Source organism: Copadichromis virginalis, linkage group LG19 (assembly GCF_057382275.1).
Source record: "Copadichromis virginalis isolate Kocher_CV1m ecotype Utaka linkage group LG19, C_Virginalis_male_GT1.1, whole genome shotgun sequence".
Taxonomy (NCBI): domain Eukaryota; kingdom Metazoa; phylum Chordata; class Actinopteri; order Cichliformes; family Cichlidae; genus Copadichromis; species Copadichromis virginalis.
Window position 1 is genome coordinate 33,368,181 of NC_140636.1, and position 26,152 is coordinate 33,394,332.

The 26,152-nt window shown below is 42.1% G+C and overlaps 1 protein-coding gene across 3 annotated transcripts in view; it reads right to left on the bottom strand.

Moving 5' to 3' along the window:
- Positions 1-8,829: 8,829 nt before the first annotated feature.
- The window catches only part of kif26ab (kinesin family member 26Ab), a 69,441-nt gene continuing 52,118 nt past the window's right edge, over positions 8,830-26,152 (bottom strand). For all 3 annotated transcript variants that reach the window (XM_085441189.1, XM_085441187.1, XM_085441188.1), the window contains 12 exons: positions 24,277-24,460; positions 21,484-21,696; positions 20,375-20,468; positions 19,479-19,741; positions 18,420-18,603; positions 17,528-17,687; positions 17,045-17,207; positions 12,968-16,220; positions 12,215-12,408; positions 11,349-11,372; positions 10,968-11,118; positions 8,830-10,881 (listed from right to left, as the gene is read on the bottom strand). In XM_085441189.1, the coding sequence (XP_085297315.1) occupies positions 10,700-10,881; positions 10,968-11,118; positions 11,349-11,372; positions 12,215-12,408; positions 12,968-16,220; positions 17,045-17,207; positions 17,528-17,687; positions 18,420-18,603; positions 19,479-19,741; positions 20,375-20,468; positions 21,484-21,696; positions 24,277-24,460 (5,065 nt within the window). In that variant the 3' untranslated portion in view covers positions 8,830-10,699. The remainder of the gene's footprint in view (positions 10,882-10,967; positions 11,119-11,348; positions 11,373-12,214; positions 12,409-12,967; positions 16,221-17,044; positions 17,208-17,527; positions 17,688-18,419; positions 18,604-19,478; positions 19,742-20,374; positions 20,469-21,483; positions 21,697-24,276; positions 24,461-26,152) is intronic.

The following is a 26,152-nucleotide window of genomic DNA, read 5'->3' on the forward strand; positions in this document are numbered from 1 at the left end:
TGAGGCCGTGCACACTACTTCACAACTGTAAAGTAATGTTGAGACAACACAAAACAAGGATGAGAAATAAAAGCAGACTGGGGGTTTTTCTCTTCGAGAATTATTTGTCTTCTTGTTACCTTCTCTAACAGAGCATTTGGAGGTTTTACGGTGATGTGATTTATATGGGCTTGTGGCACATTAATGATGCCAGGGAGCCTTGCTTGCATCCATATTCATGAACAACTGTGTTTGAGGAGCTGCGGTGATGGAAGGAGGGACCACCATACGAGCGCCAAAAGTCTCCCAAGCAAAAAGTCTGGATGGTGGAGCTTCAGAGGCTCGTATGCCAGAAGGCATAGACACACCTGTCCAAGCAGGCAAGTCACATTCCCATAGAGAAGATCAATGATTACAAATGAGCAAAAAAGCAAGATGTAGAAAATTGAAGACGTTCAGTGTCCAAATGATCTGAAATAGTACTACTTAGACAACCATCAATAAGGACGGCTAGATAAAAGGCTGAAAAACAGTTCTTAAAAAACAGTACAGCACTGTAGTCCTATTTTAAGGCAGCCAAAAGCCTAGAATAAACTTTTCAAATCCTCAGATGGACTCATATAAACAAAGAATAACATCTATAAATGGTGCTCTAACTTGTCTGTGGCAGGATGTTCAGCCAATGTCTGTTTAATATTTAACGTACTGTCGATCGGGCAGTCAGTGGCACGTGCCTCCAGCTCCAGCAGCTCCACCTAATCAAAGCTGAATATGAAAACTCATGTTAACAGAGAAATGGCTCAGAGTGTTTGTTATGTCAGTTTAAATTAAGGTTAAATTATTTATTTTGCAGCTTTTTATATCTATTTATAATTAATTCAGGCTAAAAAAATTATGGCAGGTAGACTCACAGCTTTGGTTGATTTTATTAATCTAGATATGATGTGCATACAGCAGATAATCAGGGGTAATAATTCAGACATTGTGATGAAGAATGAGCTACCTATGTGGTCATATAACACATTTTGCTATTTCTTTGCTATTGCTTTATTCTCTACGCTTATGTGTGGGGGTCGTGTTGATTTAAAACCTCCATTCATTGTCTTCTATATCAATAGAGAAGATTTCACCTTCTATTAGCGATCATGATGTAATCAATGCACTGTGCCTTAAAACAGCTGACAGCTAATCATGAGGGCAGATTTTGCCATTCAAGTAACCAGAGGTAATTAAAGAGAAGGAAGAAATATCTTCTGAAGGTTGCTCATACCACAACAGAGGCAAAGCAGAGTGAACTGCATGCTTACTCCCACATGAGGCCTAATTTGCTCCCGAGAAAAATCAATATAACCATTTCATCTCGGTTGCTATGGAACAACATATAGTAAAACACAATGAACACTACCTTGTGGAAATTGGCACCAAAAATAATCTCGCGACTGCAGTTTTGAACAATGTTCTTCGTCTGGAAGAGAAAGAGGCTGAGCACTTTCAAGGACATTATGTTTTGTTTTATCCTCAGCGGATTTTCATCCAGTTTATTTCTTTTTTCTTAGAGAACTAAAGTTAAATTACTTTCTTGTACCACATTTCGAAATAAAACTTGTTGTAAAAACAATTCGTACTATATCACCGCTAACCAAACAGAATTAGTATGTATGATAGCAACAAAACAATTGTAAAACTGCTTTCTACTCTGATTTTAATTCCTCTGGGGATCTGCGTAACTGTACTATCTTCTATCTGGGGCTCTATATAGCAACACAATCATATAAAAAATTATTAGCAAGTCTTCCTGAAGAATAAAGGGCGTCAATAGATCTTCTGATTTTGAGAGATCATTATAAGCTATTCATCACTTCATAACAATTTATTTCGCTATAACAGTCACCCACGTATATCCTTCTACAATTTCACAAATGTATGTTTTCTCCAGGGTTTCTCACAAACTATCACTGTCATTCAAAGCCTGTACCCTGTGTCTGAACACTTCTGTTTACTGCTGCAATAGTGACGGTGTACTGATAGTGTGACAAGAGTGGGCTGCATGTGTGAAACTGATAGGTCAAGGAGGTTATTTAAAAGGAAACTATATCAATATATGTATCAGTTCAGGCAGCAGTGACAGTGTTGCTGGCGTGTATTTTCCATATTTGAAGCTTTGGATAAGAGTCGATGTCAGCATATATGGAGGACTCAGCTTAAAGATGGTCTGTAGAAAGCAGAAGAAAACTAGGAAACGTAGCACTGTGAACCTTTTATAAGCTATGTGCTTAGTATTTTATAGAGTTGTATTGGATTTAAATCAGCTGCTTCTGCCAACTCGAAAAGGTCTCAGCCACAAGCAAAGCACACCAAATTTTCTGTCACTTTTCTGAAGGGTCAGCCTAAGTATTCTTGCACGCAACACCCAATGAATTGCCTTTTTTTATTGCCATACTACAATAGGAAATTACAGTTAGCACTGACAGCATGCTAACAGAGCCACATTCAAAATGTAATGTGGGGAGACAATCGACAACTGTGGAAAGTTTCAGATAGATGTGAAACCAACAAGTAAGAATAGTACACTGGAAAAATAAGCATCATACTGGAAGTTTTTGGAAATAATAATGTACTTGCATGAAAACAATTCATGTGCATGTGAATTGTTTTAGTAGACCTTTACATGAGTATATATATATATATATATATATATATATACACACACACTGAGGTGCTGTAACTGAAATCTGTCAACTCCTTTAATCTTTATTAAACATTGGACAAAATTATTTCTATTTTTACACAAACCAGACACTAGAAGGAATGATTCAGTGTGTCAGTAATTCAGAGAACACATTATTTGCCCGCCTTCTTTTGGCTGTGAATGAATATGAGCTAAAGAAAAGAGAGACCGCACCGGTCTGCCAAACAACTCCAACAGGCAAACAGCAGGACATACGCACCCTGCCAGACAAGCCGCCATCAGAGCAACTGTTGCCGCGGCGCAGAGCTGCCAGTCTATGTTTGATTAGTGTGCGCCTGGGATGTGATTGGCTACAGTATGAACGGTGTGGCAAAGAAAGGTCTTGCATTTTGTTTAATTAACCCTTTACTTGCACGTATTCCACTTTAGACACTGCAATGACTGACAGCCTCCTGTCATCAACTTGCACAATTCACACTCTAATGTGGGAGACAGAGAGGGAACACAAAGACATGTTTGGGTTGTCACCAGTATGGTGCCTCTGGAACCGTCTGACAAGACAATGCGCTCCATCTCCATGATTACAATGAATGGGCCCTCACTGCAATGGAAACACCTGAAGAAAAAAAGCCTCAGAGATATAATCATCATCTACATGTGTAAATGAAAACAGCCCACGTTAAAGGAGTGAGTGACTGCCAGGTGAAAGCATGATAAATAGAACATGGCTATGAGTGATTGAAATGAACCTGAATACTGGACCATGTCTTTTGATTACATTCTTTTAGTCAAGGCAGAATTGCAAAATGTGAATGTGATACAAAAAACTATCACACAGAGGAACACTAAAGCAAATGCCAAAAAATGACAAAAGGAGTGGGAGTACATTATACCAACATTTCTTCCTCTGAAACAAATAAAGTCCTCAGTATTTTTGTTTTTAAACTATGTTTTACTCGACATCATAAGGGTGTCGATACTGGATCCATTGCTTTTAACCTCCAAATGTCATGAAATTAGATTGTTTTTGATCTTATGAACACAACTGAGGTTACATTTGTACCTTTTGACCTCAAAAGTGCACTGTTTTTAAGGCTGGCACACAAAACCATAACTTGGTATTTGCACTTACAGCTAAGTGCACAAATCAAAGAGTATACACTGATAAGATTTTTAATTTACAATTGAAGGTTTGTAGCCAGAGAGCTTGAGTCAATGCAAGAAGAAGGCAGAAGGCATTCAGAGCTTTAAAAACAGAGGTCTTATTAAACAGCATATATAATAACTTGTGCCAGGCAGGGGCAGGAAATCCAATTTATCTTATCAGTACACTTCACAAATGCCTGAAGTATGTTTGCTTTTGCATTTTGTGAGTTACAGTTAATCTAGAACTGGATGGAGCATTTAATACACTTACAACTGAAATGTGTTGAGCTACGTAGCAAAAAGAAACAGTTCATACTGAACAAAATGTTTTGGGGTTTTTTGCAGAATGATGATGAGTATTACCTTCTGAATGTGTCTTGCTATTTCAGAACAATTTAGATGAGGAGAATTATAAATGTAAGCCCATTTATCTGTCTACTTCGTGCTAATCTTTGATTTATTAGCATGAAATAGATAAATAGATACTTAACACAGAACACAAAGATTACATTATGCCTGATCCATCTCTACAGGACTACATATCTTGGTGCGTAGATTGATGGCTTGACCCCTGATCATCACACAGAGCAGCGAGGTACTGGATTAAACTGACTAAACCTTACAGGATGAGCTTTTGCTTGCGTCCTTGGGTGATGTGGTGGCTCAGTGGAGTGAGGATCCACCCTGTAGCCCCGGTTCTGCTGTACACCAGATGGTTGCTACTGGGAGCCAGCTAAGAGCCTTCCTGGTGGCCACTCAGACTTAACACAGAGGGGGCTGTCTGTTATGAAGAAATGTCTTCAGACAGACTAATTAAAAAAGGTCTTTTTCGTCACGCCTTCCCATCTGTTAAGAGCACAACCTGATGGAATGGCTGTTTCTCTATGCAATTAACAACAATATCTCAGTGAGCTTTTTTTTTTTTAATCAAATACTTTCACCTCTTCTGTAGGAATAATGAAATGTTTTATGATCACTAATCTCCTGAGTGCAATTTGCAGGCTTATATGAGTCCTGAAACCTTAAAAAGAAAAACAGCAAACGCTTTGATAGGCATGTAAGTGATTAACCTCGCTGTAGCGTGCTGCAACATGTCCAAAAAACATTGTAATCAATGATTTTATAGTTTATTTTTTCTGCTTAACTGTGTATAACCTATTTCCCCCCAAATAATGAATATTCATTACACACTGACTCCTCACATCAGTATTCTGAAAGCATTTTAAAACAGTGTTTCCAAACAAAGCCTTTATGTAAATCACTGGTTATCTACAAGCAATCTGGACCATGAGACTACAAGACCACAGATAAAACAAGGTGAGTGCACGTGGTGGTGGGGAGTAGTTCTCCTTATCATGCTTTGACAAGGTCAGTGCATCATGTACTGCATGTACTGACCAACCATGATACGGGATAGACTGCTGAATGAATAACAAGCATGTAAAAAAGATATAATAAAAATATCTTATGCACCGTAGTCACATTTATTCACTCACTGCGCAAAGACAGAGAAAATTACCTGAGCAGGAACACATGTTTTTGCCAAAAAATATGAATTTTCCCACCCTGCTATCCCTACTTATTCCTCTCTACTTACTTTTTCAGACCGCATAATGAATAGGAAAAAAGCTGCCAGCTCACAGTCAGACCGCATCAGGTTATGTAGGTGTGACTGAGTATGCATCATCGCCGAAACACTCATTACCATTTCAGCTCACAGCCCGTTTGAACTCATTATTATCCAAACCAGGCAATTCGAATGCAGACTCAGGAAGTCCAGTGATAGTGACACAAGGTACTTTATTCACATTTCAATTTGTACCAATATGTTAAATTATTAGCCACACACTACACAACTTATAATGATGATGGCCTTTCGAGCCAGCCTAGCCCCGATGTTTGGCAAAATCACAGAGCAAATGTGTTTAACTCTGACTATAAAGTGAGAATTCATTTTCACACAACTGATTGCTTTTGTTAGATTTTCTCCCTTTAGCATCAACTAAGCTCAGTGCCAAATTACTGGATTTGTCTGGCCACCCATCCTGAAAAAATCTAGAGCATGGGGCGAAGCTTTCAGGATTCTTAAGGTTTCTGTCTCGGTGCAAAACTGCTCACACATGCAATCCATTTTAGGGATGGAGATGTCAATAGTTACGACTTCCCTGAAGCATGACCAGCGACTGTGTGTGAGGCTTACATCTTGCCCAGGCTCTGGTAATTTAAGGACGCCAGCTTGTTTTAATTACTGTGAATAAGTGGCAGCATGTGGTCAGGTTTATGGGTCTTCTTCAAAGAGCAGGCTTGGTTTAGGCAGACCAATCTGTGGAACTGCAGGGCTGTAAATCCAAAACTGAGCAACTACCCACACTAACAATGCCCTGGGCACATTCAGACAGCCTAACAGGGTTGCAGGGGGAGTGAGGGTTCAATAAGCCTGCTTTAGTAATAATCCACATTATTTCAGCAAACGTGAGGCCACCTAAAATGAAAAATACAGTTAGATTAAAATTAGAGTTTTTCCTTAATCTAAATGGAAGTGTCTTTTAAGGATTTAGGCTGACATTTAGGGGATTTAAACTTCTAAGTGTTGAAATAGCGAGAAAAAAAAACCCAATTACAAAATAGCTTCTGAAACAGTTTGACAGCAGAAACCGCTCTGAGTACTGAAGTCAAGATAACAGACCAAAGAAGACAGAAAGGAATATAAAATGGACTCAAATTTGAGTAGACTGGAATTGTGCTTGATGAAAAAATATCAAATAAAAATGTCAGTATATATTCTTCACAGGGTCAGTGCCAGGTTGGGGTGAAGGAGAGGGGGACTCTTGACTTCTCAGTGAACTCATTTTTATTCTCACACAACACCCAGCTCCCCTACTTATGATCAGAGCCCCGAGGCAAGTAGGCTGGGATATACGGGGCTGACTGTGCTCAGGGGCCATCAGACGTCTGCAGCAGCCTTGGCCAAATGTTTCCACTCAGACACACGCTTCCCAAGAGCAACAAGGTACAGAGCTGACAGGCTTTTGAGTGATTTGTCAGAAGGCTTTTACTTTCTGCCAAATCACTGCTGGCTAAAGAATAACTTGAGAATTTTTTAAAGGATACAGTTTCCTACATTTTATATGCCTCCATTGTGTGTGGCGTATTTGATGTGGTTCTTCCATACAGTGACCTTTACAAGATGTGGAAATGTGTCAAAACCTCACACATGGGTCATTCGCAGAATTTGATTATAAACACGGTGACCAGCTGCTCTTTGCCAGTCAGCTAAACCAACTCCTCGTGTGTTTGATCAAAACAGAATTAACAAGGGGGAGACAAGATGTTACTGCACAGCAGGGTCCAGTTTGGCTCTCCATCCACACAGCAACAGCATATTACTCAACAGGACTTCACACTGAGCCAAGGGTTCTCCTGATAGTAATTAATCGCTGTAGTCCTCCACGTTCTCTTTTTACCCCGCTCCATAATATTCAACATTTTGACAGTTGTATCGTGTAGCTGCTATTAATGTAGCTGCATTGAATCAGCAAGTCCATTTATGTCAATGTCTCTCATTTCACTCTTAGTTTTTCTTTTGCTCCAAACACATAAGCAAAGTGCAAACATGGAGATAAACGAGGGGAAAACTGAGCCAAATTACAAATTCATAATTTGTTTGGGAGGTAACAATAATGTCCTTGTAGAAAAAAAGAACACTGAGTTGGCTGCTGTGAGAACACACTTTGATCTGACATTAAGCATCTTGCTTCCTATTTAATTGAACCGGTTTTATGATCTGCTCAGGTACTCTCAAATGATTTCAGTGCAGAGTCGGCTAAGTTACCTGTCAACAAAAGGGGGGAAATAATAGCGGACTGTAATCTTCAGGGAACAGTATAATGGACTTTTCCTTAATTTATAAGGATTTCATGAGAAAGAAGATGTTGAATATTATCAGGATTGCTACTTATAAATAGATGTTTCTATAAAGTCAATCTAGATTCACTGGAGCCACTTTATTGGTTACACCCCCTTCTGTCTTCAGATCTGCCTTCTGATCCTTTGTGCTACAAATTCTGTGCTTTGGTGATGTTACAATAATATCAATGCTTTCATTAGACGAGGACAATACAGTCTGTTGTGTGATTTTTTATTTTGTGGAAAAAAATCATTAGCAATGTGAATGTAAAAGTATATGGATCTATACTAGTAAATGAACTGGTTCTTATATAGTGCTTTTATACTCTGAATACGTCTGAGTAATATGAAAGCCCATTTCCGCCACTAAAATTAAAATATTTTTTTAAAAATCCGTAACTCAAAATTGAACGAGGTTATCAACCCGAAATTTTGAGAAAAGTAACTCGAAATTTCGAGTTGGCTCTGCCAATCATTAATCTATGTGACTGGCATTGTTTTCTTGTTATCCGGAAGGATATGGCTCAGAGGAATGTGCAACAAATTAGCGCTTTCAAGAGTACGTTTGCTGATAGTAACGCCATGTGATTCAGCTAATAACACAAGTCATTTGTGAAGCCAAGCTGAAAATACTCAGCAATTTGTGCCCTAATGACTGGCTGTAATACCGGTAGTTTAGCTGTAGCATTTGTACCTGAGGGCTTCAGCTTCCGGGTAACAAGGAAATGACGTCATTCACATAGATTACTGCTCGGCAGCGCTGATTTGAAATTTCGAGTTACTTTTCTCAAAATTTCGAGTTACGGATACTTTTTTTTTTGTGGCGGAAACGGGCTTCCATAGAGTAACAACTTGCTCATTCACTAAAGCACTTTTTTCTACACGCATTCATTTTAAAAGAGAAGATGCTGAATAAACAAACATAAAACAAAAGGGCAAGTGTGCCATGTCTAGTTTTGTAATCCTGTGGCAAAGGTTTCTCCTGGTTAGTTGCTGTTTTAAGCTACCACTGTAGTAAAGGTATTTATTTGGAATTTTGTGAAAATAATTGTAGAATAAATAGTATTAAACACATGAAAGGGTGAAAAAAGTCAACTCCGAATCATCGGTAGGAAGGAACATTTTATTCACAAGTACTGTAAAAGTAAAACACAAGCTGCCATATTGTACATTTATACACAGGGTCTGAAAATCCTATACAAAAAGAAAGGTATTAGAAAATATGGGTTTTGATATGAAATATGACCTTACATATAATAATTTCTTGGAAAAAAGGTCTTGGTTTGGTAATAGTTCTTTAATTCATGAGCATAACCCCACATTAGTGAACACACAGAAATTATTGTAAAAAATTAGAATGGTAAAAAATGGAGTAGAAATCATTCTTAAAAGTGATTACAAATCTCATGCAGCATCTTCAGAGAGGGCCTGAGATAGTCCATCTTTGTAAAACAAAGAAAACAAAGTCGTATTTGTCATAGATATAGAAGTCAAACACAGCAAGATACGTCAAAGCCAGTCTGTTTTTCTCAACAATCATTTTCACCAATCATCTTTTTTGTCTCCGTGTCAGCTGTTTGATTCATAAGCACATTCTGGCAGCCATGAAGAGCTGATGCCATGATTGATTTTGCTAAATAATGCCGCAATCTTTTGCTTTTCACTGTATCGTTTCATGGAGAAATTCTGGAGTCTTCGTTTGAGACATTAGATCAACGTCAATAATTAGTAGATTAGTAGAGTAGGGACAAAAGAGAACAAACTAGGTGGTTGCCCTTACTCGGTAATGAGGTTCTTATTGTAGTTGCAGTAAATGTATTGGAATGCATAGAGCTGAGGCTTGGTAGCACTTAAAAAAGAAGTAGTGTCTAACAGACTGGCTGACTTGTGCTCATCAGTGCTCCTTTTTATTTTACAGTATATAAAAAGCCCCCAGTCAAAGCCCATTTAGAGAAATAGTGGGCTCACTGATGGGCACCGGTAGAAGTGTAACCAGTCATCATATGATCATTGTAGGTGAGTGGAGGGAAGGTTACGTTGCATGACCACATACTGAGGCACCAGAAAGAATGGCTGAATCAAGAACAATCACTTATCGTCCATCACAGTGCCCCTCTGATTGATATGTTTTGGCTTAAACTTTTATTTTAGTGAGATAAACACGGGCAAGCACAGTTTGAATAAACTCTCCTTCCCACAACAAAACTGCTGCTCTACCTAAGTGCATCCACTGAGACCCATTTTGAACAAGGCAACTGGAGGAGAAAAAAAAACATTCACTCTACCCTGCAAGCAGCTTTCACAGGACAGCTGGCAGGAGATGAGTGATGACAGCAAATACAGTCCTTGATGAAATAACATAGTCCAGTTTGAAAATTTAGAAAACTACAGAACCAGAGAGTTAACATAAGGCGCAGGAGGCTGAATGATCATGGATAAAATGCTGACTGAGGTTTGAAACGAGAGAAAAGGCAGTTTGGGAGAGCAATAACATTAGCTTATTGCTTTTTTCTTTTTACTTTATTTTTCCCCATAAAAAGGACATTTGTACACATCACATATTCATTTAATACACTATACAATGGAATATAAAATATTTTTCTTAAAAGCAATATGTTCAGGGAGTAGGTACGCTTAAGATACCTGCGCCATAGGAAAAATAACGACTCGAAACAAAACAATAAAAAAGGCACTTCCAGGTGTTGTTCATTGACTCTTGAGTAGGTGATGGCCACTGCTTTGCCATAGAGGCAACAGCGTTTGTGCTCATGTGTCATTCCTCTGCCGTGTCCTGGTAATGAGGCACTGTAGCTAGGTGGTCAAGATTTCCTCTGTTTACATGTTAAGATCCACTCTCATCTCACTTCCGTCTTTTGCTCTTCTTCCCAGGGACTTCTACACACTGACTGCTACATTTCATCGTTCTTTTTCTTCTCACTTCCATTTCCTTTCCTTTCCCGCTCCTACTTACTTTTGTCCTCAGACTTCGACTTCACGTAGCCCCTCCTGAGTGCCAGGTGTTGACATGCTGATGTCAAAGCACGTCACCATCATGACACGGGCCTTGCACAGGTTGACGCAGAACTCCAGCTCCTCTGTGGCCTGTGTCAAGGCCTCCAGATACTCTGGAGATTCTTTATCCAAATTCTGGTCCACCTCAACTGTTGGAATGAGGAAAGCAGGATTTAGTTACATTGTCTGCTACCAAAGTTTATTTGTCATCTTACTCTCAAAGGAAGTGACTTACACTCTCCTATCCACTTGCTGGGGTCCATCATCAGTCGGGCCTTCGTGTCTTCCAGCTCCTCCAATAACACTTGATGCTTTGCCCTCACTTCCTTCACTTGCTGTTGCCTTCTCTCAAGCATCTTCAGCTTACTGTTAAAATACAGCAGGCCCTGAGGGGAAAAAGACAGATTATACTGATTTAAGTAACTATCAAAAATGCAGTTAAAAAGTTCAAACGGTTGCATTACATAAAAAAGGGAAGCTATCAGTAAACTTCATTGATAAACGTGAAATAAAGTCAAACAGATAATATACTGCTTGTATGTCACATTTGGCTCGCTGGTAATACAGTCTGTGCTGCTTTTAATTAAACATCAGTTTCTCTGAAAAACGAGCTCACCTTGTCAACGTCTTGGAATGGTTGCTGAACACGGGATTGGAAAAAAACCAATAAAACAAGTTAGTGTGTTGGACAAGACAGAGTGTTATATATTAAAACATATTCTGTTTGCAATGGATTTTAACTGGAATTTTGTAATAGGTGCAAAAAACAGTAAAAGAACTAAATTGACATTGATGATGAGGAGAAAAGTAAATCAGACTACCTCCTGTCATTGATTTCATATGTATAAGTTTAAAAATATCCCCCTCCAGCTGCACTTCATGGAAACAGTTAATGACCCAGGAGGAGTCAGCAATGCAGACAGTGATGACTGCTGTCATTGAGCTGATTTGGGTCGGTGTCAGGTGTCCTCGCAATCATCGCACATTCTCTGACCAATCTTTTCACCGCAGTCTTCTTTTTCATTTTTACACCCCACCGTATCACCATCACATTCAGCAGTGAGGCGAGTAATCAGTCATACTCAGACCAATTAACCCTCATTGGTAATTGCCTACTGAACTCTTGACATTCCCAAGGAGTGCTGTCAAAATACCAAGCACTGGGAATCTGGAGACGCAGACATTTTAACTCCAGGATTTGCCACAGAGCTGGCTGAAGGTCAGACGTCTGGGACATATTATTCCTGTCCTGTTCTTTAAAAAGAAGCTGGGGAGAAGGGAGCTAAGAAATTCCCACAATGCAAGTCAGTGTGATTGTATCTTAATGTATGGCATTGATGTTGCAGATGCAAAATGCTGCTAAGGCTTAGCAAGTGGGATTTACACGGCATCAACCCAGACTTCACTTTACCCAAAACAGGGTTCAGAAAGATGAACCACTAAACCAGCAAAACAAGCCAGCTGTGACCTGTGTCTGCTCACCTCTGCGGTTTCCTCCTGACGGCGCCTTTGGAGCCGTTCCACATCGTCGATCTCATACACCTTGATCTCAAAGGGTTCCTTCAGTGGTCCAGACATAGGAGGCAAGTCCACCCACTGACCTGCTGTGCTCACCTTCTTCCCCAGAGATGCTGTGTCTGGCAGGGGTGCTGGGATTAGCCGTCTTCTTTGGAAGCCTAAAGCACCAGGCAGACAGGCACCAATTAGATTGCTAACATACAACAGCAGCAATTGCTAGGATCTATAGAAAAAAATATATAAATCCCACTCTGAGATATAAAGTGATGCAAGGCTTTACAGTGGTTGGTTGAGCTGTGGCGACTGCATACTTATAAGAGTTTCATGAGATATGTGGATTCAAAAGGTTGGTTTATCCTACATGAATTGAAACAGTTATACACGAGACAATGGCCTACATAAAAATCCCCATGTTCAACTCTTATTTGATCAATACACACATCAAAGATGCCTTGTCTGAAACATTCAATAACGTTTTTCACATTTACTCTACGTATGAATTATGCATGCTGCTGATTCAGAAGGAAACAAAATCCGATGAAATGCCCATTTGTGGTTGTAATAACAATGGATCCACAAATTTATGGTTGATTTCCTCTGAGACAGCACATATTTATTACTCGGGTGTGTGCCACGAAATGTATATCACAATATTTGTGAATATTACTCATTTCTAGATTACTTGTAAAACCCCGAAATCCCAAATTAGTTTCTCACCGTTTGCTCTCTTCTTGGGATACTTGGAGCTCTTTGCTCTCCCTGAAGATGAGAAGCCGCTCTCGCTCATAGAGTCGTGGGCAGAGGAAGCGCTGCCTGTGGCTTCACTGTCACGGATCATGCTTTCATATCCGCTGCTGCCACCGCTGTGGTAGAACAGAGCTGTGCGTCCCATCGCCGGAGGTAGCTCCCCGCTCAACACGCTGCTGTTGTCACTGCCGTGGCCACTGCTGTAGCGCTGAGGCCGCCTGGGTGCTGTGATTTTACTGTATGGAGAAGGCAGCATGGCTACTGGGGATTTGTCATCACTCACATTCACCCCGCTGTCATTCCCACTGTCTGAGTCTGCTGAAGCTTTCACGTGTTTTCCTGATATGTTGCCTGTTGCCAGTTCACTCACACGGCTATTTGCAGCTCTAATGGCCTGCTTTGTGCCCATGATAGTGCCTCTTCCAGGCTTGCTGGTGACTGCAGCGGTGGTCCGAGGAGCCGATGTCCGTCCAGAAGGAGGGAGGTTGGCATTAGTGTTTCTGGTAGATGGGGCGGCCAAAGACTTTGTGGAGGAGCTTAAGCCCTTGGAGCTGTTGGCTGATAGTGAACGTGCCTTAGAACCATTAACAGCTCCCAATGACCTAGGATTTACAGAAGCTTTTACCTGTCCAGGTTTGCTGACATTTCCTCCACTTGGGGAGGATGGACAGGAAGCAATAGGAGCGCTGGATGAATTGGGAATACCGAATCGCGAAATGGACTTGCTTGATTTGCTACTACTGCTGCCAAGACTTGCCCCGCTGTTCTCTCTACTAAGCGCAGCTCTGGAACCTGATAAGGACAGACTTTCACACCTTTCCAGTGATATCTGACTGCCATAGTGCTGCCCAGCCTCTCCTCTAGGCCCTTTGGCCTTCAAACTGGAGGTAACTTTGGCTGTGTTGAGGCTGGAGGTTTTGAAACTGTCTACTCTGTGGCATACCTCAAGCTCATCTTCTGATACAGCCGCCCTCGCTCCATAGGTCCTTCCTGCCTCCCCATATGCTGTCTTTAAGGCACTTTGGGGCAGCAGTGTCTTCGTTTTATGGTCAAGACTGGATTTTCTCACTGGAGGAGGAGGAGGCATGGTGCAGTCGGGTTTAGCGGAATTGCTCGCTTTCTGTGAGTTGGCCTTGTTTTTCCCCAGAGAGGAAAATTTAAGGCTTGTGGCAGATGCAACAATATCTTGGCTTCCCTTGTAGTCCGTGGTGGAATGAATGACGGGCACTGTTCCCAGGGTGGTGGCACCTCGTCTCAGCTGAGGCATTTTGCTGGGTGGATTCCTGCTGGCTGATTTCTCACAGCCATCAACCACCCTTTGGGCTGAGGTAGACCCCTGCACATTGGGAGAGCGAGGTACACTGTTGGTGTTGCTGGACGTTTTGCTGGAAGGGATGCCACTGGGGGGATTTCTGAGAAATTTGCTGGTATTGCTGGAGTCAGAAAATTGAGGTTCAGAGTGGTTGTCAATGCACTTCCAAGGATCTTCCTGTTTAACCTCTTGCCTTAGTGGCTCTCTACTGCTGCTGCTGCTACTGCTGCTGCTATGAGAGATAGATGAGGTAGGTTTAATCTTCCTGGGAAGACTGGAGTGGACTATAGTTGGGCCCTGTGGGGAGGAGCTAAGCGAGTGAGCTTTAGTTATTTTAGATGTAAATTTTAGGGAGCCTTTTGCTGATTCTGGTGATGGGGGGCACTTTGTCAGTGACAGCTTGCTTGAGGCGGCGCTATCACTGTCTAGTTCAGAAAAACTAAATCCGCTGTCATTTAGGGAGTTCTTGGCATTTCTAGGCGAGGAGACACAATTAAACATATCCAGGGAGTCAAAGTAAACGGTGGCCTCTGGGCCCATGTGTTTGGCCTGTGGAAGGAAGACGTCTGTGGAATGAGCCCCTTCGCTTTCCAAGGTGCAGACACTAACCTCACTCAGCCAAGAACTGATAGATGAACCTCTGCTGTCTATACACGCCATTCCTCCCTCCTGAGGGGCTGTGACCACTGAAATGTTCACCTCTGACCCTCCAGCGGCTGATGTGTAGGCATCGAATTCATCATTGATGCTACTGATGATGCTGACAGGTCGAGAACCAGAGGCCAGGGCCTGAAGAGAGCAGTCACTGTTAAAGCTAATAATGCTCGATGGCCGGCCTTGATCTACTATACTGCCTATAGATAGCTCCTCCACCACAGTGAACACCAGCTCATCCTCTCCGTTCAGCTCCACAGGCTGCTGCAGGGTGACGGTCGCTCTAAGGATGTCCCGGTCCAGACATCTTTCCCTCAACGTCGAGCGTACCTGGCACACCTCCACCGGAGCTCTAAGTAAAGGCGAAGTGCACGGATCCCATCTTTTCGCAGCTTGGTGGCTCATTCCAACAGGTGGCATTCTGGTGCTTGATCTTTCCTCATTGTCAGTATTTTCTCTCTGCTGTGAAGGAGGCGGGGCTGGCTTTGGCAAGGATTTCTTGCTGGAGTAAATCTTCTCTCTCACCACAGGTTCAGTAGGTGGGGCAGCGGCAGGTGCCAGTTTGTTTGCACTAACCTTGTTTTCTGAAACCAAGGCCTTCTCACCATCAGCCCTGGTCCTGCAAACATTTTGAACACTCTCTGATGGTACCCTTTCCACAGGCATGCATTGCCTCTTGACACTGTCAACTTTAGATTTGGCACTGGGACTGCAAGATGGCTGCGGGGGGACCGATTTAGGAGATTGTTTGGGTGAGATACCCTCTTGGTTGTAAGAAATATTTGCTACAGTCTTTGGTGAAACAGAGCTTTGGCTCTCTTTAGATTTGTCCATCTTGGGGCTAGCCTGGGATCGTTTTCCCTCTCCAACGAAAGCAGTAGGTTCTTCACTGCCGTCTATGCACTCAAGCCTCTCTTGCAGTTCAGCAAATGTGTTGCATTTAAAGAAATGGTCTCTGTCCAGAGGGCCCTCTTTTGCAGACTTCTTCTTGTTCAGAGAAGGGATAATTGGAACAAAGGCAGGTGGGCCTTCATTGTCACTAAGCTCCCTGTCTGAGATTGCAGTTCCCCCAGGGCCCACATAAATAACAGTATCACAAGACTGCTCACTACTAGAGGAGTATTCTGGGTCACTGAGCAAACAGGGCAGGTCTGGGTCCAGGGCTACTGTCCGAGGGTGAAAAGGCCTGAGGTGGGGGGGCCTCCGGATCCTCCCTTCCTCACACGAGCTTTCACCTCCAGATGAACTAGATGCATACTGCAAAACCAAGTTAGAACAGAGTAGAGATCTGTAAATGATCTCACAAAATGATAAAAGGAAAATTAACATAATAGACTTTGCAATTTACAAAATCACTTTAATTCTTATAATTTAGAGCAGATTCATATCTTACTAGTTTGCAGCAAAATCCATTTCAGAGCATATTTTAATTCCTATAATATTACCGGTCAATATTTATCTAGAGGTTAAAAGTGCACATCAATAGCCCCACAGAAACTAATGTCAATAATGCAAATTGTTGTCTGCGGCCTGCATCATAATTATAATGGGGACTAAATAAATACATGCTGTCATTTCACCTAATTATCTGGAGCATATATTTCCCTAATCTAAGGGAATACATCACACACTTCCTTAGGCGGTGGTATTGATTACATGATTATGTGCTGAGGAGCTGAGAGAAACTAGCTCTGACTTACTGCACTAATAATATTTCATTTGTGGGAGCATTAACACATTCATTTGCGAAATAGCTCCAAAATTACACGAGGAAGACAAATTTAAGGACTTTAATAATGCTGTGATTTATGATGAAGGTAATTAAAGTTACGCATGAACATTAGGAATGTAATTGCTACAATAGCAACACTTAATGATGAAATAATGTTTAATAATAACGATTACTCTTCATTTATCATTTATAAACAATGAGCAACATTAAATGGAGCTTTATTAAGATTTATAAGGATTATAATAAGTTCTTAAATTATACAAATGCATCGTTAGTGGTGTCACTGGAATTTCATATTGCTTGTTCATCGGTTTATCAGTGTGTTACTGCACATGTTTACATGCCGTACCTTAGATTTCTTCTTTCTCATTCGGTGGATCCGGGATGCCAGCTGGATAGTGGTGAGCGAGTCAGCATAGTTGGCTGGGGAATCTGAGATGTGGGCAATCATAGTTGTTCTGCAGTTGATGTTGCCAAGGGACTCCCTCAGCAGCATTGTCAGTTTGCTGTCTCTACAGGGAGCATTTACATTGTTATTAGCAAACAGCCCAGTAATATTTTACTGGGGCAGGCACGTTAAATCCTCCGAGCTGAAAAACACTCCCAAATGACAAGTCATTAATCTTTTCATACTTGAGTAACTACAATATAATCTTGTGCAACCCCAGTGAAAGCTGTTGTGCAGCTAACTAAACAAACTGAACAGTCGCACAGAAAAACCTGCAAGGTTGACAACACATGCGGTGACTTGCCTGAAACAATTAACATATAGATACAGTTTCTTGGAAGCTAAAACGCAGCCGACTCTAAAACCTCATGTTGGTGTTCTCACCTGTAGGGTACATGCTTCGCTCCATTTGTTAAAGCCATTATGACGTTTCCCAGTGCATTCAGGGAAAGACACAAGCCTCCTCCTCCATCTCTGCTTTTACTCAGGACCTTTTCGCAGCTCCCCAAGTCAATAAGGTGCAGCCTGCTTCGTCCACCCGACACTGCCAACGGCAGAAGAAGAACCAGGTGAGCAAAACAGACACTCCCTATGTGGAGTAAGTTGCCTGTACAAAGTGCCCTGATGACAGGAGTGGCATAGCTGTGTTTGAGCTGTCTGGATTATTTATGAGTAAGACTGCAGCCAGACTGCTAAACCTCCACCAGATGTGTAACTCATGGCAACAAGGAGTCTCCTTTGGTGAGACACGTAAAACGAGAGAATCTACTGACAATTAGAAACACAGTCCCCCATCGAATAATTGAAAAATGCAGACAGGGCGAATGCCAGCGTCTGTCCTTGTAAATCACAGAGCTACACATTATCCTGTTGGTGATTGATGTTGTTCATAAACCAGCAGGCTTTACTTACTCTTAACCACAATGTATTACAAGCATGCAAATACATTTCTGTTTTGCAGAGACCAGAATGAATTCATCAAACGCAAAAAAGAGCCTGCGATTTTCCATTAAAAGCTAAAGTGCGATCAAATCCACTTAGCCATCTAAAGAGCTTATGTTTTTAAAAAAAACCCAACAACAATTAGTGATAACTAAATGGAGGCGCCTTTTAATCTAGATTATCTTGTATTTTAGTACTTTTTAGAGCAAGTGTGGACTTCATTCACTAATCTGGCTGCTTGCGCATGGTTCACTCTATAATTTTCTACTATAAATTTGAAGGGACAACTTTCTGGTCCTATGCTGCAGGGCAGTAGTAATGCAATAATACTAACTTCCCCCTTTTCCAGTCTTCTCCATGCGGTACTGGTAAATGTGCAGTGTGAACAGCATGTGGGAGTTCCGTCGCTCGTCCTCATCAACATTCGGTCTGCTGGTGCTCCGGGCAGCAATGGCTGCATCCAAGAAGAAGGCGGCTTTCTCAGCAGTTGGGGCACGAAGCTCACTCTGGTTTTGAAGCTGAAGGGCGGGAAAGGAAAACCAGAGAATAAGGTCAGGGTATCCGAAAAAGGACTGATGTTTAAAAGAAAGAGAGACAGAGAGAAACGAGAAAGAGAAGGTAACCAGTTAATTGGACTCTGCCACACATTTCTTGCCCATTAGATTGGGTCTCAGGGGCTATTAAAACAGCAGATATGCACACAGTGGGAGGAGGATTAGGAGAGGTAATAGTGGAGCAGGAGGCAGGGGCTCTTCACCTCAACATGATGTGATGATGGCAGTGGTGGGATACAGAAGGAAAGGAAGGAGGAGGCAGAAGAGAGAAGGCACACATAGCTGCTGAAGGAAAGCGCAAGAGGGAGATTCATAGTACTGCACACCCTTTGAAGTTAGAGTCCATGCATATCCCCCAAAAACAACATCTGACAGCAACACCTGTGAGAGCCTTCAAACATACAGTCACAACCCCCCTCTGCTATTCCCACTCCCACCACACACACACACACACACACACACACACACCCAGTAATACTTCTATGGCATTATAGAGGGCTGACACTAATACATCAGTAATAGATTCTGACGGATGCTGACAGAAGAGTCAATACAAAGGTAAGAAGAAAGCCATCAATACCACAGAAGGGTTGGGTAGAAAATATAAAGCAAGGGTTTTAAGAGCAGGTAGGGTAGGAAGTCACGGGAGATAAAAACACACACACATATATATACACACATTGCACTCGAAGAACTTTAAACATCTTTGAGGGGAAAAAAAGAGCTAGAGCCTAGACAGTAAAAGATCAATACTCAGTCAGACTAATATTTTATAACCCACAGAGAGAATGAAAGGATCAGTGAACAAAGAAAAAGTGGAGAGATGGAACACTTCTCACCTGAGTGCCACAGATGGGATCCTCTCTCAGGTGGATTCCCGGGGATTGGCCTTCCTGCAGGCTGCCGGACGACACCTCAGACAGCAAGTCCTTTAGCTCCTCATCTTTTCCAAAGATTTCCACTGCAGACACGCGGACTGAGAAGCGCGTGCCCGTCTTCTCCTTGCGCTCGTTGATGAGCTTGAAGAGCCAAGAAATGGCACAGGGCACAATGCCTAGGCTTTGAGTGGAGCTGTCTTTGCCAATCATGGTGTATGTCTTGCCTGAGGATGTAAGAAAGGAGGGGGGGGGATAAAAATATTGCCTTGTGTGTGGAAGCCGGCTGCACTCACTATATGTTCAAAATAAAATTGCTTCTTTTATCAACCTGTCTGAAATAGGCCTGAAGTTCACAAAGAAATAGGCACTGGCATTGGATATTTTCTGAAGGGTTATTCTGCTAAACAAATGGTGCTGAAAAAAAATTAATAATGGCAGATGTGAAGGATTTGAGGTAATATTTGGAAAGGCAAAAATAAAATAATAATAACTTTTTTCTTTTAAATCAAATGCTAATCCAGGGACCTGTTCCAGACACAGTCATTCTGCACAGAATTACAGAAACTGGAAACAGCTGCATGAGAAAAGCAGGCCCTTCAGCCTAAGAACACTGGCCAGGCCAATTACTAAGATTTTAATTACAGACTGAGCCCTGAAGCCTGAATGCAGCACTTTACCCCTCACCCCCACACCAGACTCACTATCCATTCCTTTTCCTTCAATCACCCATTCCTTGACTCACCCCAGTGCACCGCTAAGCCAATTGTGGACATCAAGTGTAGCTAACAAAGAGCAATGAGAGTTTTCTTTGGCTAACAAAGGCACTTCTCTAATCTGTTGCCAGTGGAGAAGCTTACCGAGCTTTACTTGGCCAAAGCAGAAGATGCAGCCGTCTGCACCATTCACCACAGATTGGATGACCTCAGCTACTGTCCCTGAGCACACCTCAGCCTGTGGAAAAACACAAAGAGACAGGCCCTTCACAGTCAGTTTGCAATTCGAGGAACACTGTAAAACAGGCACAGTGAGCATTTGGCATTGCTTACACCAATTCATGTTATTAGTTTCAGTATTTTTCATCACTCAAGTGCGTGTGTGTTTGTTTGTTAATGTCTGTTTCCGTGTCTTGCATGTCGAGGCAATCTGTTTCAGCAGAGGTCCTCTGGGGCAAGGCTTCAGCAGCAAAGGCCCCTTCCCATACATCACACAGCAAACAAGACCTCTAACAGCAGAACAGCTTGTTGTTACTGTTAGCCACCAGCAGTGCTGCCCCAGCAGCACAATCTAGCAGCTTGGCCTCAACTATGTAGCAGAAACATTTAGTCTTTAGCCATCAGCAGCTTACTTAATTTTAAAAAATTGCTCAAAGTAGGCAAAAAATCTGAGGTTTTTCTGGATATCCTACACAGGTGATGACATCCTACACTCTGTTGTCATAGTTATTTAGAGTTCGCTGCACCATGGCGACATGCAAACAATACTTCAGATTACCGTACCTTGGATTTTCTGTTAATTTTGTCTTTGAGCAAAAACAGATTGAGTCATTCTCTTAAAAGATTTTGGTGTTTGTCTTAATATGAGAAGAGAGCAAATCTGATCCGCTCCTAAGTCACATGTACTAAACATACTGTATATCTGACCTTTGACTTTGATCTCAGCACTTATGCCTGCTGTGTCTTCCAAATGGCTGAGGTTAGATATAGCTGTCCTATGAAAGGAGTGGTTAGATATAAGTGGAGTGGATTCAAATCATTCCGTAGAGGGCTTAAAAGCCCAGCTGTTAGGCCCATGTTGCTAAGAATGCCCCTTGACCCAAGAAAGGCATTTTTTTCTCTAAGCCTCTGGTCACACCCTGCAAGTATAAAGACGTCCCTTTGCCCTTGAGAGGCTGAATTCCCTGATAACAAATAGAAAAATAGCTCTCTTGCTCTAATACACACACACATACACAAAGACTGGCCCTTACTTGTGAAGCATCCTGGGTAAAAACAGCATCAAAGGCAAATATCTTTGGGACGGCCACAGTGGCGGATCTCCTGTGCCCTGAACTAGAGTGTGGGCTGGACGCAGGATCGTAGAGGGTCAGCTGCTTCTTCCTACTGTCTACTTTCAAGAAAGACTGAGACTCTGAGGAGTCTGCAGCCTCCAGAGACGGACAGATACGCATCATCACTTTCACCTAAAGCAACATCAAATAAGCAAAAAGAGAGAACAGCGGTGTGTTAGAAATTGAGATGGCACAAAAACACGACAAAAAGACAGACATTTTGATTATAGTGCACTAAGCGAAGAGACGGGAAAAACATATGGCAGGCATTCAATATAAAAGTTGCAAACTGAAGGTCCTTCAGCGTTTGTGCATTAAGATCACGTTCACTTTGTCAGAGCTGATGGACACTGAAAGTTACCATGGAAACTCTCCCTGGGTCAACACATTGGCTAATGGTGTTAGTAAAAGGCAGCAAGGTGAGTATTGAAAGTCACAGCTGAAAATGTTAGAAATTGGTGTGTGTGCAGCTCCCTGCTGGGGGATTATCCCACTAGAGATTGTTTTTTCTGGACCAGGAACAGCTCACCAGCGTGGGAGTGCAGGAGCATATGCCCTCCCTGCCTGTTGTTCCACCTCCTAACTCTCCTTTTTCTCTCCTTTCCCTCTATTGCCTGCAAAACGACTGGCCGTCAAGTGACCCACCCTGCTATATTCTGAGACATATTATATTTATAAAATGAGCGTAGATTCTTAACACCTTCCCCAGGTCAACATATAGTTCTTGATGCCAACATGGTATGCTAAACATGATCGCATCTTGCATCTAAAGATGTTGATTCACTAACATGCCCATTCATGCCTTGTGGTAGGACCTCTTTTACAGACAACCTATGTCTCTAATGCATAGATGCACAGTTTGTGGTTTGTGTGGGTGTGCTTATGTGTGTCAGGCTATATGACACCTCTTTAGAAATTCTGACATCTCTATATTCCTTTACAATCTGATGGTCAGATAGCGCCACTTCTATTTCTCCAAAGGCTCTCTGGAAATATATCTGTGAATGACAGGGAACAGAAATGGCTCTTTGGATATGTTTAGCAGTCTTTAGAGTCCCTGTCAACTCCCAGAGTATTTAGTGCTGCGCCTAACATTACATCAGCTGAATTGCTTCTGTCCTACAGTATACATGACAGGGAACTCAATCCAGAGTCATTTTAAAGCTTGTTAAAAAAGTACCTAAGGTGCCTCTCAGGCACTGAAATAAAACCCTTAAAATACAACCAACTCTCTTCCCTTTTTGACATAGGGCTGCTTTGCTCAGCTCAGGACTCTCCACCATCTTCACGCCTACACAAAAGGACCATTCTTCCCTGACTCGTATATTAATATTGCACTCACAAACAATGTGGCTGGAAAACCCTTTCTTTCATTGAGTGAATTCATCTTGGATACCACAGGCCAAGTGCAAGCACTCTTTATACTCCACAGGGGACTCTTGTTGTGACTGACAAGTGCATATGTTGAGTGAATTAGATTTGCTATGTCATTTAAACAGGGCTTCCATATATGACAACCACATGTCTGTCCACCAGACAGAGGCTACCAAGTGAGCTAATGTCCCTGTTTTATTTACGTTGGCAGAGATCAGATAGTGGAGGCCACAGAGGATTGGCTGTAGTATTTCACACCGTGCTAATGGCCCCTGGTTCCCTGTCCCTTGATTCCCCACAAAATCCATTAGTGAGGCTTGGCATGACTCCATCCACTCAGCTCCTTACACCTGAAAGAACTGTGTCTAGGTCAAAAGTGGAGAAGTGGAAGTGACCCACCTACACCTGATTGGAAACATTGATTGAATTCGAATGAAACAGATCCGGAGAAGCCGTGAAAGCGACTGAAAATGTTATTTCACGTGCGATTCCACAGGTGAAAGAGAGGCAGACAAACCAGGAAAGCACACAGATCTGTTTACTTTACTATAAGAAAACCTGAAAATCTGTGCAAGCAGACTTGGAACAATATCATAAAATGTCATAAATCCTGATCTCCCGTTGAAAACCAGCTGCTTAAACGGCACAGATGGATCATATACATCAGGTGTGAGCTTGAGTAGGCTTGTTAATAGCACAGGTTTTTTATGAAGTCCCCGTGTCAATGGGAGATTTACAATATGTGGCAAAATTTCAACCGTCTGGATACCTGGCAACAGAAGCGAGCACTTCCTGTCCAGGTGGGATCTAATCTTGTTAGGGGACTTCTTCTGCTTTATAAATACAGGACGCCAGCTCAGACAAACAATACCCAATAAACCACAAAGGAAGAGAGATGTGTTTATACAGCTTTGTTTAATGACTGCTCTATCGCTGGCAGCCTGACTTTCAACACTGCACACTGCACCTAAAATGGAATTAGGAGTCTTGATGCTAACGTGACCACAGATTGGTGAATTATAGTTTTTACTGTCTTTTCTGTGTTCACAGAGAGGAATGCTGGTCACACAAACTGAGTGAATTCATGACATTCCAGCAGGCTTATCTGGCTGCATCTGCATGGACTGGACCAGACAGCACGCTGCCTGCAGACCAGTCTGTCGCCACTCTGCATTCAACCCTCCAAATAGGGGTTTGTGTGTATCCATAAATGTTGGCACACGCAGTTCTGCAGGGCAAGGGAGGAAGGGAATGGTGGCTTATGAGAGCACGTGTTGTATAGCTGTTGTGCATTAAAAGCATTCTGTCTCTGGTGCCTCTGTGTGTGTCTTTTCTCACCTTTCCCATCCCTGGATTTTCCTTCACTTTGGAAACAGCACGGAGCAGACATGGTGGGGCAGGGGGTGGCGAGACCTGCAGGATACCGCTGAAGTTGGTCGGGTAGATGGAGGGTTCTTGCGGGTTAAGCAGGGAAGGCAGGTTTTTCTTCCGCTTGGAGGAAAGATTCAGCTTCTGAGCTGCCCTGGAGGTGGGAAGGGGAAAAAAAGCCTTGAAAGTAAAGCTATACTTAGAAAACTACCAAGCTGTAAAGTTAAGCAAATCCTTTTTCTTTCTCTCTCAGGTAATGTTTTCTTGAGGAGGTACCCTACCAAGAGGTTATTGATTTTAAATGTCTACCTTGACAAAAACCACACGCTAACACTTTAACATAAAGGTCAACAATCTGCTCTTAGTCTGCCAAAGTAAACAAAGTCAGGAGGTGAGTTACACTATGCCACCACTCCCAACCCTTCTCCACTCTAAAAATGCTTTTCCCTCAACTCCCAACTCATACTCCCATAACAAGAAGGATAATGTTTCAGCTCTCGACTTAAACTAAAAGTGGAATTCTCTTACACCTTTATGTTTTTATGCAGAACAGCTCTCTAAGACAAATGGTCACCAGGTTCTCTGCTCAAAGGGACCAGACGCAGACTGTAAAGCCACAGGAAATACATGCACGTATTTTGATCAAACACAGCAAAAAAACTGTCGTGGATGTGACAGCTGAGGACTGTTGAAACACTTCCCTCTACCGCATACTTGTGTCCTTCTCTGCTAATCATTGCAGCTAAGCAATGATGACAGCATCATTTGGGTGGCTGTGACTCAGAAGATGGAGCAGATGATCTACTAATAAGAAGTTGTGGTTCAATTGCTGGCTGCATCCCAAAGTATCCTTGGGCAAGATACTGAGCACTGAGGTTCTCCTGATGTGTAATTGTTAGCTAGAAAAGCATTAGAAAAGACCCATATTGTTTTAGTATTTAGTATTATTACCTTATTGTTAGGGTTGTTTTTGTTGTGCATCTGCACTTTATTGTTGTCAATGTCTGCGCATGGGACAGTGTGAAACGTAATTTCAATTCCTTTGTATGGCAAGAACATTTGAAGAAATTGACAAATAAAGTTTTCTATTCTATTCTATTGAGACAAACCTACAACATGCATGTATTTTGGAAGTTGTAAACAACCTCGATAATCAGATGTTAGTTTAGTGATATCTAGATAGTCACATGACAGTTCTGCTGATACCAAACAGAACCCAGTTCTGTAAGTGAATTGACCTTTTTCACAGTTTAAATTCCGCTGTCATTCTGGTCTCTTTTCAAAGTCAAGAAGATCTCCATAGAACAATCAGAAGGAGTCATTCTTTTTTGTGCAAACTTCTTCAACTTTATAGGCAACACCAATATCTCTGCCTGGCCTGCAGGGACCCCGGTCCAGGTGGTTCGAGTTTTTGCTTTGCCCTAGATCAGTTAACACACACCTCAGGCAGTAATTCAAGGTCAGTAAGGAAAGTAATACCCAAAGGTAATTCAAATGCACTCAAATGGGTTTCATTTAAGCAGTCAGATTTCAGAGAAGTACGGGGAAGACAAAGGGGCGGTTGTCAACATGAAGGGAAGTGTGGCGCGGAGAATTAAGACCTGAAGTTGAGAATAGAATGTGAAAAATCTGCAGAGCAAGGTTTTTGAGGAGAGGTAGAATACATAGAGAACATGAAAAGGAGAAAAGAGGAAATCTGGAGTACAAAAAGGAACAGATCCATGTCCTGGTGAGTAGCATTTTTCTAAAAGGCCAGCCTGAGCTCATTAGCTGTGTTCTGGGCTCCTCTGGACAGGACTAGGTGGGCTGCTGCCAAAAACAGAACCCACCTCTCGTCCCTATCTCC